Below are 16,435 nucleotides of genomic sequence, written 5' to 3'. Positions count from 1 at the left end.
AGCCAGCGGCGTGCCCTGGTGGCCAAGAAGGCCAATGGGATCCTGGCGTGCGTTAAAAGGAGCGTGGCCAGCAGGTCAAGGGAGGTGATCCTCCCCCTCTACTCTGCCCTGGGCAGGCCTCGCGTGGGAGTACCGTGTCCGGTTCTGGGCTCCCCAGTACAAAAAGAGACAGGGATCTCCTGGAAAGAGTCCAGCGGAGGGCAACAAAGATGATACGGGGCCTGGAGCATCTCCCCTATGAGCAAAGACTGAGAGACCTGGGCCTGTTCAGCCTTGAGAAGAGAAGACTGAGAGGGGATCTTATCAATGATTACAAGTATCTTAAGTGTGGGAGACAGTGGGACTTGGCCACCCTCTTTTCAGTGGTTTGTGGGGATAGGACAAGGGGCAACGGCCAAAAACTGGAGCACAGGAAGTTCCGCACCAACATGCGAAAGAACTTCTTCACGGTGAGGGTGACGGAGCGCTGGAACAGGCTGCCCGGGGAGGTTGTGGAGTCTCCTTCTCCGGAGATATTCAAGGCCCGTCTGGACGCCTACCTGGGCAGCCTGCTCTAGGGAACCTGCTCTGGCAGGGGGGTTGGACCCGACGATCTCTTGAGGTCCCTTCCAACCCCTACGAATCTGTATATACAGGAGTAAAAATACACGTGTTGATAGCGATAGGACAAGGGGGAATGGTTTTAAACTAAGACAGGGGAGATTTAGCTTAGATATTAGGAGAAAGTTTTTCACTCAGAGGGCGGTGAGGCACTGGAACGGGTTGCCCAGAGAGGTTCTGGATGCCCCATCCCTGGAGGCATTCAAGGCCAGGCTGGACGCGGCTCTGGGCAGCCTGCTCTAGCGGTTGGCAACGCTGCCCAGAGCAGGGGGGTTGAAACTAGATGATCTTTAAGGTGCTTTTCAACCCAGGCCATTCTATGGTTCTATGATATGCTCTTTGAAAGCGTACAGGCTAAAGGAAGGGTCAAATTGGTGCCTCGGGGGCAAATTTCTTCGCCTTCTACGGTTGTCTAACAGTGCCTATTAAGCAAAGAGATTACCAATCGTCTTCCTCCTCTACTTTCTCAGGAATTAAACACCTTTTGTGAAAGACTACAAGCGCTGATAGCATTAGCTAGACCTAGCTAGACCGACTGGGGAACAGTTGAACATGTAAATACTTACTCAAGGTCCATTTGCACAGGTTTCTTTGAGCAGTTCCATGGGCTCTTCTACGTCAACAAAACAGACCAATGAAAGAGACCAAGGACAAATACAGAAACAGAACAGTTGATCAAGTGCCAATTTAAGAAGCTTTCCCTGAAAGTGCAACAGCATCTCCACCTCCACCCACCCCTCCCCTCCCCTCCCCCCCCCCAAGTAGTTGACTTCCACAACTATTTTCATCTGACCCCGCAAACGGCAAATTCTATATTACTTTGAGTAGAACAAGGGCTGTTTCTTGTTTCGGTTTGGTTTTTATCATTCAGCTTCTTCAAAAGACTTTAGTCATTCACAGCTGCAATCGTTAACCCCGCAAACAGATCCAGTAACAAAGATCATTCCTCCTGCTAAGGAATCGAGTTTCTTTGTGAGGAACGGAGTCACAAAAATCATTTCATTAGCAAGTTTCAAACACTAAAAATATTTAATAGCATTTTAACGCTCCCACGCTCCAGTAAGCCTTGAACGTAACCGCAATTAAACAAGGAGCACAGCAAAGCCAGAGGTCTAACAAAGCACGAGAGGTGATCGCATTTAAACGCCTTATGGTGCCTTTAGCTAATCCTTCTTCTAGTTCCTGAACAACGGACTTCGTTTAGGAAAAAAAAAGACTCTAAAAATACATACAAAAAAATAAAGGGAACGGCAGCCGAGTCTTGAACGTTCAGAAGCCGACTCAAGCATCCCAGAGCCTTCTACGCTTTGAAAAGCGTCTGTGGGAGAAATTACTTCTCGAAGTTGCGAAACCCACGACTGAAAAGAAAGCGGTAGCAAAACTCCTACGGTAGTCAAGAACAGGCTGACAAGCACCTGTCAGAAATCACACCGGGTAGAGTTTATTCTGCCTCCTCGGGACAGGGGCAGACAACAGACGATGCCTGGAAGCTTTCTTCCAACCTTATTCTTCTCTGGTTCTACATCTGCCAGTCCTCGATGCGGCTGTTTCGCAATAAAAGCACGCCCTTTTATTTGGGAGCAGGGGGAAGATAGCAAGGCCTCAAACACACAGCACATCCTAGATCGTCTTAGGGAGATGGAGACCCACAGGACCGCCGAGCGCTTCTATCTTCGCGTTTCAAATGACTGGGCAAACCACCATCTACACGACACTGTCAACAGACCGAAACATTCTTTTAACTTGCAGAACTATTTCCATCGGCAAGACACACAAGACAGAGGTCATATCCCCATGCTCCATCTTTATTGTGCAAGTGCTGCTCAAAGCTCTTTATTACCCTCCATAGACAGCCGTCCAGGAAAAAAAAAAAAAAAAAAAATCATACGTCAACAGGGGCTAGATTGACGGGCAACATATGAAACCTACTCGGCGGCGACCCGTACGCGTGCAGTGACGCCTGCGGTGCAAAAACCTTAGCCAGGAGGCCGGCCCAACTGACCGCCACCCAGAATACGTAGATGTACACGACAGCCCGAAGGGCCCGAGGGTGGGCATTCACAGCCATCCGGAATCCATTGGTCAGGTCCAGGTTAGCAGCACACTTCTTGCCAACAACCATTACACGCCCAAGAAGCTGGAAAAAGGAAATAACGTTACCTAACATAACGTGCCACGACGCACAGAACGAACGCGAGCGGAGAACCATCCACAGAACACGGTTAGCTAATCCTTCACGATTCAACCGCTGCTCTTTGAATTACCCTCTAGACAGGAACAGACTACAAAACAGTCACAGAAGCTAAATTTGTCTCGGGGGTTAAAGCCCCCGTCATAGCTTCGGGCAACGTAAGCCGCTCTGGCGGAAAATAAAAGCTTCACGGTGCCTTTTCTTTTGCGTGGCCTCACAAAGCCTTGGAACTTGACTTGCATAGCTAACAGCGAAACAAACACCCAGCGCCGCTCAACCAGCTTTCCCTTTCCTCGCCTCTGACCTGCCCAAACCCCAAGCCCTCTTCTGCATAGTCAAAGTACCACCGCCGCTGTCTGGAAACCGTGAAAACGGGCATCAGACCGTACTTCGGAACAACACTGCTTTTTGCACTACAAGCGCGTAGCCGGAGACCAGCATCGCTTTATATCGCCGCTCTTAGTCAAAAAGCTCAACTCCATTACAAGCTAGAGGCAAAAGACTACAGCATCGGAAAACCCAAAATAGCCTACTGTGCGCCCCTCCGCAACATCCAGAGGAAAAGAGGGGACGGGAAAGAGTCTAGGAAGTTACAAACTAGTTACAGGTACAGCCAGCCTAGCGAAAAGAAAGCTCCCACAGTACTCACGGGTCCGCCAGAATCTTCTGCTTCACATAACCGGACAACTGCCTTCTCAGGAAGGACTAGGAAAAAACACTGGAGCCTGAGGCGAACTATCACGGAACGCAAGGCGCTGGAGGAAGAGTAAACAGTTACAACGCAGTCAGCTTCAGAGAAAGGCAACAGCTTAAGCAAATCACTATGCCCCACCGAACTCGTCCTACCGAAGCAGATTATCAGGTACCCCAAACGCGCACGACAAAACAGCGATTCTTCTTAAGCGATCTTTGAATAGGCAAAGTTCTCTACCTTCTACACGCAAAACACACAAGCGGCAAACAATTGCTAACTGTCCTTCAGTTATGTCCAAATATTGCCTCGGCCAGAGGTAGGAAGGCATCTTCAAAGAACCCGGAGTAATCCGGCTGAGGCTGTATAAACTCTCCGTCCTCGATAACGCCACGTACTCAGGGGAAAGAACATTCCAAGTTAGCCCGTTACGGCCGGCTCTACGTCAGACACCTCCAGACCGAGGCCAAGGTATCACCTGCGAAACACGAATACCACCGATCTGTAGGAAACCATCGACTCGCAACTAATTGCGAGGGAACTCCCCAAATCACCAGCAGACCGAAACTGCATACGGCACCAGAAGCAGGATCCAGCACGCAAGGTGACGGGGGCAACGAGACAGCCGAGTACTTCAGATTAGCGACTTCCGGCAGTTTTATTTATTTTAGATGCGACTGAAACAGCGCCGATAAGACTCGATTCCACAGATGCTTTGCACTTCTTACCATCGCCTTTCACTGCGCGACAATCGAGAATTACGAGCCTTCCTCACACTTCTCCCCCCTATAACATCGCTCAACTGTGAAACAGGCCTTCGGTACAGCGAGCTAAGCAAATTCAAGACCATTCGCTATAGCCAACTACACTCCAAAAGCAGTTCTAAGTTCCCCCCCCGCCTCAAGTGAGGACCAGCAGCCTGCGGGATTGACTGGCTTCTAGATGTTTAAGAAAGCTAGGAAAAGCTGCAATTCTTCCCTTTCACAAGCCACTTTGGAGAGAGCGTGCGCTCGCGTGCGCGGTGGGGGTGGTGCCATAACCAAAGCCTAGCACGGCCGAGCCGGGGCGTCTCTAGAACGCTGTCACGAGGCGCATCAAGACCTGCGTTTCTGCTACGCAGAAATGACTGATTACGGTCACTACTGCGATGCTCGCTGCCTATACGCAGGCAGTCCGAACCCCCAAGGAGACCGACTGCGCCGGCGACCCAGTACGCGCCGTGGCACCCCGGGGGCAGGCGGGACGCGCACCGAAGAAGCGCGGGGTTTTAGAGGCGCTGCAGTAGAGAGCGCCACGAGCCGGAGAGACCCCGACCGACCGACCGACCGTCCGTCCGTCCGTCCGTCCCTCCCTCCCGCAGCAAGGCCACCACCCGCCCTGCCGCACTCCCGGGACCCGCGACGGGCCCTCGTTTCAGAGGGCCTGCGAGCGGCCGAGGGAAGGAAGGAAAGAGAAGACTCGCACGACGACGCCGCGGCTACCTCCTCGCCCACGACCGCTCATCCTCACGGAGAACGTTGGCGGGGACCTCCTTGCCCTTGCAGGCGACCTCTCCGAAAGCGGCTGCAGCGGCAGCGCCGCCGCCGGGCCAGGCGGCCTGCGCCCTAACGATCCCGTCGGCCATGACGGCGCCCGCTCGGTACAACGCCCCCTCCCTTCCCGCACTCGGCCCGGCCCTCCGCGGCGCTCATTGGGCCGACAGATCGCCGCCGACCGCTCCCGCGCCTCGATTGGCTGCCTCGCCTGCCCTCTTCCCTTGTCCCCGCCCTCTCGGCGGCTCCGCTCCCGTCGACCCGGTGCTTATCGGCGCTCAGGGAGGTCGCGTGCCCTCGGGGCGCGGAGGGATCCGACCGGGAGGGAGGAAGTGGGCGCCCGAAAACGGGCTGGGCGGCTCCGCGGAGGGAAGCCGGGCCCTGCACGGCTGGGAAACGAGCTCCACAGAACGGTTGCTCCGATCATAGAATCATAGCATGGCTTGGCTTGGCAGGGACCTTACTTAAAGATCACCTAATTCCAACCCCCCCGCCCTGGGCAGGGACACCTTCCACTAGACCACGTTGCTCAAAGCCCCATCCAACCTGGCCTTAAACACTTCCAGGGACGGGGCATCCGCCACTTCTCCTGGCAACCCGTTCCAGTGCCTCACCCCCCTCTCAGGAAAGAATCTCTTCCAACTATCCAGTCTAAGTCTACCCTCTTTGAGTTTAAAACCATTACTCCTTGCCCTATCGCTCCTCTCCCTGACAAAGAGTCCCTCCCCAGCTTTCCTGTAGGGCCCCCCCTTTGGGTACTGGAAGGCCCCTCCAAGGTCTCCCCGGAGCCTTCTCTTCTCTCTCCAGGCTGAACCACCCCAACTCCCTCAGCCTGCCTTCCTGGGAGAGGTGCCCCAGCCCCCTGGTCATCTTCGTGGCCCTCCTCTGGACGCGTTCTAGTACGTCCCCGTCCTTCTTGTGCTGGGGGCCCCAGAGCTGAACACAGTACTTACTCTAGGTGGGGCCTCACAAGAGCACAGCAGCAGAGAGGGAGAATCACCTCCCTCGACTTGCCGGCCGCCCTCCTTTTGATGCGGCCCAGGATACGGGTGGCTTTCCGGGCTGCAAGCGTCCATTGCATTGCCGGCTCCGGTTGACGAGCTTCTCATCAACCAACGCCCCCAGGCCCTTCTCCTCAGAGCTGCTCTCCATCCATTCTCCGCCCAGCCTGGATTCGTGCTTAGGATTGCCCCGGACCAAATGCGGGACCTCGCGCTCGTAGCCCCAACTATTATTTATGACCCTATCAGCTCCACCCCAAACACGCTGGTGGCTTTTGGGCGCTGCTCCCCGCAGGCAGATCCCCGCTTTTGCCAGGGCAGGCCTTACCTTTTCAGAAGTTGCTCCACAACCTTCCCTGAGAGCCCCACTTCAACTGCTGGTGTTTCTAAGGGGGAAAGCTGCACCTCCCGCGCACGGGGTGGCGGGGAGGAATACAAAGCCTGTGCTCAGCCCTGGCACATCACAACTGGGTTTGTGCTCAGCTGGGGAGGAGGCTTCTGGAAAAATAGGCAGTGCCCCCCAAGGCTGCCCAAGCGTGGTCCGCGGTGCCCTGCAGCAGCCCCAGGGAGAGCGGAGCTCAAACTGGCCCGACACGGCGGCAGGGACGTGGCCGTCCCCACACGCGCGGTTCCTGCCTGAGTAGGCCACAGCGCTTCTGCCTCTCTGACAGGCTTGGAGGGTAACGACATCAGAATACGCTCGCTTTAGTTTGAGGTTCCAGGCGCTACTGCCATCGGGATGGCACACGGGGACGGGGCTGGGGCTGGGGCTGGGGGCAGGCAACCACAGGCAGCTTTAACATCTCAGTCCTCCCCGTCGGCCATCTCCCAGCTACCACGCGGGCCACTCAGTGCGACCAGACACCAATTCACCCAAGGCAACAAAAATATTTACAGAGCTACACCTCTCCTCGTAACTGTTTGTTGTTTACGGCTGAAACCACTCCTGGGATAGGATATGCCACCTGGACTGAGCAAAGCCTTTGATACGGTCCCTCACCACATTCTTCTCTCTAAATTGGAGAGGTATGGATTTGAAGGATGGACTGCTGGGCGGATAAAGAATTGGTTGGCTGGTCGCAGCCAAAGGGTTGTGGTCAACGGCTCTATGTCTGGGTGGAGGCCGGTCACAAGCGGTGTCCCTCAGGGGTCGGCCTCGGGACCGGTGCTCTTCAACATCTTTAGCAATGACACAGACGACGGAATCGAGCAAGTTTGCAGATGACACCAAGCTGAGCGGTGCAGTCGATACAACAGAGGGAAGGGATGCCGTCCGGAGGGACCTGGACAGGCCGGAGAAGTGGGCCCATGAGAACCTAATGAGGTTCAACAAGGCCAAGTGCAAGGCGTTGACCTTGGGCTGGGGCAATCCCAGGTATTTCTATAGACTGGGAGAAGAAGAACTTGAGAGCAGCCCTGCGGAGAAGGACTTGGGGGTCCTGATGGACGAGAAGCTGGACACGAGCCAGCAGCGCGCGCTTGCAGCCCGGAAGGCCAACTGTGTCCTGGGCTGCATTAACAAAGGGGTGGCCAGCAGGGAGAGGGAGGTGATTATCCCCCTCTACCCTGCTCTTGGGAGACCCCACCTGGAATACTGCGTGCAGGCCTGGGGCCCCCAGCACAAGAAGGATGTGGAGCTCTTGGAAAGGTCAGTCTCACCTCCGTCCCTGGAAAGGTGTTGGAACAGCTGGAAAGGTGTTGGAACAGCTTGTTCTGGATGCCATCTCCAAGCCATTGGAAGAGAAGGAGGTTATGAGGAGTAGTCAGCATGGATTCACCAAGGGGAAATCGTGCTCGACCGACCTCGTTGCCTTCTATGATGGCATCACCAGCTGCGTTGATGGAGGGAGAGCAGTGGATGTCATCTACCTTGACTTTAGCAAGGCTTCCGATACTGTCTCCCACGACGTCCTGCTAGCAAAGCTGAGAAAGCGTGGGATAGACGAGTGGACGGTAAGGTGGGTTGAGACCTGGCTGACCGGCCGAGCTCAGAGGGCGGTGATCGGCGGCGCAGAGTCCGGCTGCAGCCCTGTGACTAGCGGTGTTCCCCAGGGGTCGGTGCTGGGTCCGGTCTTGTTCAACATCTTCATCGCCGACCTTGACGAGGGAATAGTGTCCAGCCTCAGCAAGTACGCCGATGATACAAAGCTGGGAGGAGTGGCCGACACGCCAGAAGGCTGTGCTGCCATTCAGCGAGACCTGGGCGGGCTGGAGAGCTGGGCAGGAAGAAGCCAAATGAAGTTTAACAAGAGCAAGCGTAGAGTCCTGCACCTGGGAAGGAACAACCGCGTGTATCAGTACAGGCTGGGGGATGACCTGCTGGAGAGGAGCGCTGCGGAGAAGGACCCGGGGGTCCTGGTGGACGACAGGTTGACCATGAGCCAGCGGCGTGCCCTGGTGGCCAAGAAGGCCAATGGGATCCTGGCGTGCGTTAAAAGGAGCGTGGCCAGCAGGTCAAGGGAGGTGATCCTCCCCCTCTACTCTGCCCTGGGCAGGCCTCGCCTGGGAGTACCGTGTCCGGTTCTGGGCTCCCCAGTACAAAAAGAGACAGGGATCTCCTGGAAAGAGTCCAGCGGAGGGCAACAAAGATGATACGGGGCCTGGAGCATCTCCCCTATGAGCAAAGACTGAGAGACCTGGGCCTGTTCAGCCTTGAGAAGAGAAGACTGAGAGGGGATCTTATCAATGATTACAAATATCTTAAGTGTGGGAGACAGTGGGACTTGGCCACCCTCTTTTCAGTGGTTTGTGGGGATAGGACAAGGGGCAACGGCCAAAAACTGGAGCACAGGAAGTTCCGCACCAACATGCGAAAGAACTTCTTCACGGTGAGGGTGACGGAGCGCTGGAACAGGCTGCCCGGGGAGGTTGTGGAGTCTCCTTCTCCGGAGATATTCAAGGCCCGTCTGGACGCCTACCTGGGCAGCCTGCTCTAGGGAACCTGCTCTGGCAGGGGGGTTAGACCCGACGATCTCTTGAGGTCCCTTCCAACCCCTACGAATGTGTATATACAGGAGTAAAAATACACGTGTTGATAGCGATAGGACAAGGGGGAATGGTTTTAAACTAAGACAGGGGAGATTTAGCTTAGATATTAGGAGAAAGTTTTTCACTCAGAGGGCGGTGAGGCACTGGAACGGGTTGCCCAGAGAGGTTCTGGATGCCCCATCCCTGGAGGCATTCAAGGCCAGGCTGGACGCGGCTCTGGGCAGCCTGCTCTAGCGGTTGGCAACGCTGCCCAGAGCAGGGGGGTTGAAACTAGATGATCTTTAAGGTGCTTTTCAACCCAGGCCATTCTATGGTTCTATGATATGCTCTTTGAAAGCGTACAGGCTAAAGGAAGGGTCAAATTGGTGCCTCGGGGGCAAATTTCTTCGCCTTCTACGGTTGTCTAACAGTGCCTATTAAGCAAAGAGATTACCAATCGTCTTCCTCCTCTACTTTCTCAGGAATTAAACACCTTTTGTGAAAGACTACAAGCGCTGATAGCATTAGCTAGACCTAGCTAGACCGACTGGGGAACAGTTGAACATGTAAATACTTACTCAAGGTCCATTTGCACAGGTTTCTTTGAGCAGTTCCATGGGCTCTTCTACGTCAACAAAACAGACCAATGAAAGAGACCAAGGACAAATACAGAAACAGAACAGTTGATCAAGTGCCAATTTAAGAAGCTTTCCCTGAAAGTGCAACAGCATCTCCACCTCCACCCACCCCTCCCCTCCCCTCCCCTCCCCCCCCCCAAGTAGTTGACTTCCACAACTATTTTCATCTGACCCCGCAAACGGCAAATTCTATATTACTTCGAGTAGAACAAGGGCTGTTTCTTGTTTCGGTTTGGTTTTTATCATTCAGCTTCTTCAAAAGACTTTAGTCATTCACAGCTGCAATCGTTAACCCCGCAAACAGATCCAGTAACAAAGATCATTCCTCCTGCTAAGGAATCGAGTTTCTTTGTGAGGAACGGAGTCACAAAAATCATTTCATTAGCAAGTTTCAAACACTAAAAATATTTAATAGCATTTTAACGCTCCCACGCTCCAGTAAGCCTTGAACGTAACCGCAATTAAACAAGGAGCACAGCAAAGCCAGAGGTCTAACAAAGCACGAGAGGTGATCGCATTTAAACGCCTTATGGTGCCTTTAGCTAATCCTTCTTCTAGTTCCTGAACAACGGACTTCGTTTAGAAAAAAAGAAGACTCTAAAAATACATACAAAAAAATAAAGGGAACGGCAGCCGAGTCTTGAACGTTCAGAAGCCGACTCAAGCATCCCAGAGCCTTCTACGCTTTGAAAAGCGTCTGTGGGAGAAATTACTTCTCGAAGTTGCGAAACCCACGACTGAAAAGAAAGCGGTAGCAAAACTCCTACGGTAGTCAAGAACAGGCTGACAAGCACCTGTCAGAAATCACACCGGGTAGAGTTTATTCTGCCTCCTCGGGACAGGGGCAGACAACAGACGATGCCTGGAAGCTTTCTTCCAACCTTATTCTTCTCTGGTTCTACATCTGCCAGTCCTCGATGCGGCTGTTTCGCAATAAAAGCACGCCCTTTTATTTGGGAGCAGGGGGAAGATAGCAAGGCCTCAAACACACAGCACATCCTAGATCGTCTTAGGGAGATGGAGACCCACAGGACCGCCGAGCGCTTCTATCTTCGCGTTTCAAATGACTGGGCAAACCACCATCTACACGACACTGTCAACAGACCGAAACATTCTTTTAACTTGCAGAACTATTTCCATCGGCAAGACACACAAGACAGAGGTCATATCCCCATGCTCCATCTTTATTGTGCAAGTGCTGCTCAAAGCTCTTTATTACCCTCCATAGACAGCCGTCCAGGAAAAAAAAAAAAAAAAAAATCATACATCAACAGGGGCTAGATTGACGGGCAACATATGAAACCTACTCGGCGGCGACCCGTACGCGTGCAGTGACGCCTGCGGTGCAAAAACCTTAGCCAGGAGGCCGGCCCAACTGACCGCCACCCAGAATACGTAGATGTACACGACAGCCCGAAGGGCCCGAGGGTGGGCATTCACAGCCATCCGGAATCCATTGGTCAGGTCCAGGTTAGCAGCACACTTCTTGCCAACAACCATTACACGCCCAAGAAGCTGGAAAAAGGAAATAACGTTACCTAACATAACGTGCCACGACGCACAGAACGAACGCGAGCGGAGAACCATCCACAGAACACGGTTAGCTAATCCTTCACGATTCAACCGCTGCTCTTTGAATTACCCTCTAGACAGGAACAGACTACAAAACAGTCACAGAAGCTAAATTTGTCTCGGGGGTTAAAGCCCCCGTCATAGCTTCGGGCAACGTAAGCCGCTCTGGCGGAAAATAAAAGCTTCACGGTGCCTTTTCTTTTGCGTGGCCTCACAAAGCCTTGGAACTTGACTTGCATAGCTAACAGCGAAACAAACACCCAGCGCCGCTCAACCAGCTTTCCCTTTCCTCGCCTCTGACCTGCCCAAACCCCAAGCCCTCTTCTGCATAGTCAAAGTACCACCGCCGCTGTCTGGAAACCGTGAAAACGGGCATCAGACCGTACTTCGGAACAACACTGCTTTTTGCACTACAAGCGCGTAGCCGGAGACCAGCATCGCTTTATATCGCCGCTCTTAGTCAAAAAGCTCAACTCCATTACAAGCTAGAGGCAAAAGACTACAGCATCGGAAAACCCAAAATAGCCTACTGTGCGCCCCTCCGCAACATCCAGAGGAAAAGAGGGGACGGGAAAGAGTCTAGGAAGTTACAAACTAGTTACAGGTACAGCCAGCCTAGCGAAAAGAAAGCTCCCACAGTACTCACGGGTCCGCCAGAATCTTCTGCTTCACATAACCGGACAACTGCCTTCTCAGGAAGGACTAGGAAAAAACACTGGAGCCTGAGGCGAACTATCACGGAACGCAAGGCGCTGGAGGAAGAGTAAACAGTTACAACGCAGTCAGCTTCAGAGAAAGGCAACAGCTTAAGCAAATCACTATGCCCCACCGAACTCGTCCTACCGAAGCAGATTATCAGGTACCCCAAACGCGCACGACAAAACAGCGATTCTTCTTAAGCGATCTTTGAATAGGCAAAGTTCTCTACCTTCTACACGCAAAACACACAAGCGGCAAACAATTGCTAACTGTCCTTCAGTTATGTCCAAATATTGCCTCGGCCAGAGGTAGGAAGGCATCTTCAAAGAACCCGGAGTAATCCGGCTGAGGCTGTATAAACTCTCCGTCCTCGATAACGCCACGTACTCAGGGGAAAGAACATTCCAAGTTAGCCCGTTACGGCCGGCTCTACGTCAGACACCTCCAGACCGAGGCCAAGGTATCACCTGCGAAACACGAATACCACCGATCTGTAGGAAACCATCGACTCGCAACTAATTGCGAGGGAACTCCCCAAATCACCAGCAGACAGAAACTGCATACGGCACCAGAAGCAGGATCCAGCACGCAAGGTGACGGGGGCAACGAGACAGCCGAGTACTTCAGATTAGCGACTTCCGGCAGTTTTATTTATTTTAGATGCGACTGAAACAGCGCCGATAAGACTCGATTCCACAGATGCTTTGCACTTCTTACTCACCATCGCCTTTCACTGCGCGACAATCGAGAATTACGAGCCTTCCTCACACTTCTCCCCCCTATAACATCGCTCAACTGTGAAACAGGCCTTCGGTACAGCGAGCTAAGCAAATTCAAGACCATTCGCTATAGCCAACTACACTCCAAAAGCAGTTCTAAGTTCCCCCCCCGCCTCAAGTGAGGACCAGCAGCCTGCGGGATTGACTGGCTTCTAGATGTTTAAGAAAGCTAGGAAAAGCTGCAATTCTTCCCTTTCACAAGCCACTTTGGAGAGAGCGTGCGCTCGCGTGCGCGGTGGGGGTGGTGCCATAACCAAAGCCTAGCACGGCCGAGCCGGGGCGTCTCTAGAACGCTGTCACGAGGCGCATCAAGACCTGCGTTTCTGCTACGCAGAAATGACTGATTACGGTCACTACTGCGATGCTCGCTGCCTATACGCAGGCAGTCCGAACCCCCAAGGAGACCGACTGCGCCGGCGACCCAGTACGCGCCGTGGCACCCCGGGGGCAGGCGGGACGCGCACCGAAGAAGCGCGGGGTTTTAGAGGCGCTGCAGTAGAGAGCGCCACGAGCCGGAGAGACCCCGACCGACCGACCGACCGTCCGTCCGTCCGTCCGTCCCTCCCTCCCTGCCTCCCTCCCTCCCTCCCGCAGCAAGGCCACCACCCGCCCTGCCGCACTCCCGGGACCCGCGACGGGCCCTCGTTTCAGAGGGCCTGCGAGCGGCCGAGGGAAGGAAGGAAAGAGAAGACTCGCACGACGACGCCGCGGCTACCTCCTCGCCCACGACCGCTCATCCTCACGGAGAACGTTGGCGGGGACCTCCTTGCCCTTGCAGGCGACCTCTCCGAAAGCGGCTGCAGCGGCAGCGCCGCCGCCGGGCCAGGCGGCCTGCGCCCTAACGATCCCGTCGGCCATGACGGCGCCCGCTCGGTACAACGCCCCCTCCCTTCCCGCACTCGGCCCGGCCCTCCGCGGCGCTCATTGGGCCGACAGATCGCCGCCGACCGCTCCCGCGCCTCGATTGGCTGCCTCGCCTGCCCTCTTCCCTTGTCCCCGCCCTCTCGGCGGCTCCGCTCCCGTCGACCCGGTGCTTATCGGCGCTCAGGGAGGTCGCGTGCCCTCGGGGCGCGGAGGGATCCGACCGGGAGGGAGGAAGTGGGCGCCCGAAAACGGGCTGGGCGGCTCCGCGGAGGGAAGCCGGGCCCTGCACGGCTGGGAAACGAGCTCCACAGAACGGTTGCTCCGATCATAGAATCATAGCATGGCTTGGCTTGGCAGGGACCTTACTTAAAGATCACCTAATTCCAACCCCCCCGCCCTGGGCAGGGACACCTTCCACTAGACCACGTTGCTCAAAGCCCCATCCAACCTGGCCTTAAACACTTCCAGGGACGGGGCATCCGCCACTTCTCCTGGCAACCCGTTCCAGTGCCTCACCCCCCTCTCAGGAAAGAATCTCTTCCAACTATCCAGTCTAAGTCTACCCTCTTTGAGTTTAAAACCATTACTCCTTGCCCTATCGCTCCTCTCCCTGACAAAGAGTCCCTCCCCAGCTTTCCTGTAGGGCCCCCCCTTTGGGTACTGGAAGGCCCCTCCAAGGTCTCCCCGGAGCCTTCTCTTCTCTCTCCAGGCTGAACCACCCCAACTCCCTCAGCCTGCCTTCCTGGGAGAGGTGCCCCAGCCCCCTGGTCATCTTCGTGGCCCTCCTCTGGACGCGTTCTAGTACGTCCCCGTCCTTCTTGTGCTGGGGGCCCCAGAGCTGAACACAGTACTTACTCTAGGTGGGGCCTCACAAGAGCACAGCAGCAGAGAGGGAGAATCACCTCCCTCGACTTGCCGGCCGCCCTCCTTTTGATGCGGCCCAGGATACGGGTGGCTTTCCGGGCTGCAAGCGTCCATTGCATTGCCGGCTCCGGTTGACGAGCTTCTCATCAACCAACGCCCCCAGGCCCTTCTCCTCAGAGCTGCTCTCCATCCATTCTCCGCCCAGCCTGGATTCGTGCTTAGGATTGCCCCGGACCAAATGCGGGACCTCGCGCTCGTAGCCCCAACTATTATTTATGACCCTATCAGCTCCACCCCAAACACGCTGGTGGCTTTTGGGCGCTGCTCCCCGCAGGCAGATCCCCGCTTTTGCCAGGGCAGGCCTTACCTTTTCAGAAGTTGCTCCACAACCTTCCCTGAGAGCCCCACTTCAACTGCTGGTGTTTCTAAGGGGGAAAGCTGCACCTCCCGCGCACGGGGTGGCGGGGAGGAATACAAAGCCTGTGCTCAGCCCTGGCACATCACAACTGGGTTTGTGCTCAGCTGGGGAGGAGGCTTCTGGAAAAATAGGCAGTGCCCCCCAAGGCTGCCCAAGCGTGGTCCGCGGTGCCCTGCAGCAGCCCCAGGGAGAGCGGAGCTCAAACTGGCCCGACACGGCGGCAGGGACGTGGCCGTCCCCACACGCGCGGTTCCTGCCTGAGTAGGCCACAGCGCTTCTGCCTCTCTGACAGGCTTGGAGGGTAACGACATCAGAATACGCTCGCTTTAGTTTGAGGTTCCAGCCGCTACTGCCATCGGGATGGCACACGGGGACGGGGCTGGGGCTGGGGCTGGGGGCAGGCAACCACAGGCAGCTTTAACATCTCAGTCCTCCCCGTCGGCCATCTCCCAGCTACCACGCGGGCCACTCAGTGCGACCAGACACCAATTCACCCAAGGCAACAAAAATATTTACAGAGCTACACCTCTCCTCGTAACTGTTTGTTGTTTACGGCTGAAACCAGTCCTGGGATAGGATATGCCACCTGGACTGAGCAAAGCCTTTGATACGGTCCCTCACCACATTCTTCTCTCTAAATTGGAGAGGTATGGATTTGAAGGATGGACTGCTGGGCGGATAAAGAATTGGTTGGCTGGTCGCAGCCAAAGGGTTGTGGTCAACGGCTCTATGTCTGGGTGGAGGCCGGTCACAAGCGGTGTCCCTCAGGGGTCGGCCTCGGGACCGGTGCTCTTCAACATCTTTAGCAATGACACAGACGACGGAATCGAGCAAGTTTGCAGATGACACCAAGCTGAGCGGTGCAGTCGATACAACAGAGGGAAGGGATGCCGTCCGGAGGGACCTGGACAGGCCGGAGAAGTGGGCCCATGAGAACCTAATGAGGTTCAACAAGGCCAAGTGCAAGGCGTTGACCTTGGGCTGGGGCAATCCCAGGTATTTCTATAGACTGGGAGAAGAAGAACTTGAGAGCAGCCCTGCGGAGAAGGACTTGGGGGTCCTGATGGACGAGAAGCTGGACACGAGCCAGCAGCGCGCGCTTGCAGCCCGGAAGGCCAACTGTGTCCTGGGCTGCATTAACAAAGGGGTGGCCAGCAGGGAGAGGGAGGTGATTATCCCCCTCTACCCTGCTCTTGGGAGACCCCACCTGGAATACTGCGTGCAGGCCTGGGGCCCCCAGCACAAGAAGGATGTGGAGCTCTTGGAAAGGTCAGTCTCACCTCCGTCCCTGGAAAGGTGTTGGAACAGCTGGAAAGGTGTTGGAACAGCTTGTTCTGGATGCCATCTCCAAGCCATTGGAAGAGAAGGAGGTTATGAGGAGTAGTCAGCATGGATTCACCAAGGGGAAATCGTGCTCGACCGACCTCGTTGCCTTCTATGATGGCATCACCAGCTGCGTTGATGGAGGGAGAGCAGTGGATGTCATCTACCTTGACTTTAGCAAGGCTTCCGATACTGTCTCCCACGACGTCCTGCTAGCAAAGCTGAGAAAGCGTGGGATAGACGAGTGGACGGTAAGGTGGGTTGAGACCTGGCTGACCGGCCGAGCTCAGAGGGCG

The 16,435-nt window shown here is 55.1% G+C and overlaps 2 protein-coding genes across 3 annotated transcripts; both read right to left on the bottom strand.

Moving 5' to 3' along the window:
* Positions 1-1,610: 1,610 nt before the first annotated feature.
* Positions 1,611-5,153, bottom strand: LOC308184804 (adenosine 5'-monophosphoramidase HINT1-like). 2 transcript variants are annotated; one of them, XM_080572381.1, is made up of 4 exons: positions 4,964-5,153; positions 3,441-3,546; positions 2,530-2,737; positions 1,611-2,314 (listed from the first exon to the last, which is right to left on the bottom strand). In XM_080572381.1, exons 1-4 carry the CDS (start codon positions 5,104-5,106, stop codon positions 2,268-2,270), a joined length of 504 nt encoding a protein of 167 aa, XP_080428507.1. In that variant the 5' UTR covers positions 5,107-5,153; the 3' UTR covers positions 1,611-2,267. The 2 variants fall into 2 exon arrangements, with proteins under 2 accessions (XP_080428507.1, XP_080428508.1); XM_080572382.1 differs by having other exon boundaries at positions 2,603-2,737; positions 4,964-5,139.
* A 4,856-nt stretch (positions 5,154-10,009) lies between these two features.
* LOC308184811 (adenosine 5'-monophosphoramidase HINT1-like) lies at positions 10,010-13,570 on the bottom strand. The gene is made up of 4 exons (XM_080572389.1): positions 13,386-13,570; positions 11,839-11,944; positions 10,928-11,135; positions 10,010-10,713 (listed from the first exon to the last, which is right to left on the bottom strand). Exons 1-4 carry the CDS (start codon positions 13,526-13,528, stop codon positions 10,667-10,669), a joined length of 504 nt encoding a protein of 167 aa, XP_080428515.1. The 5' UTR covers positions 13,529-13,570; the 3' UTR covers positions 10,010-10,666.
* Between the last annotated feature and the right edge of the window lie 2,865 nt (positions 13,571-16,435).

Source organism: Anser brachyrhynchus, assembly GCF_964034855.1.
Source record: "Anser brachyrhynchus genome assembly, chromosome: W".
NCBI classification, from domain to species: domain Eukaryota; kingdom Metazoa; phylum Chordata; class Aves; order Anseriformes; family Anatidae; genus Anser; species Anser brachyrhynchus.
Note: the sequence above shows the minus strand (reverse complement) of the source record. Positions and strands in the feature narration are given on the sequence as shown.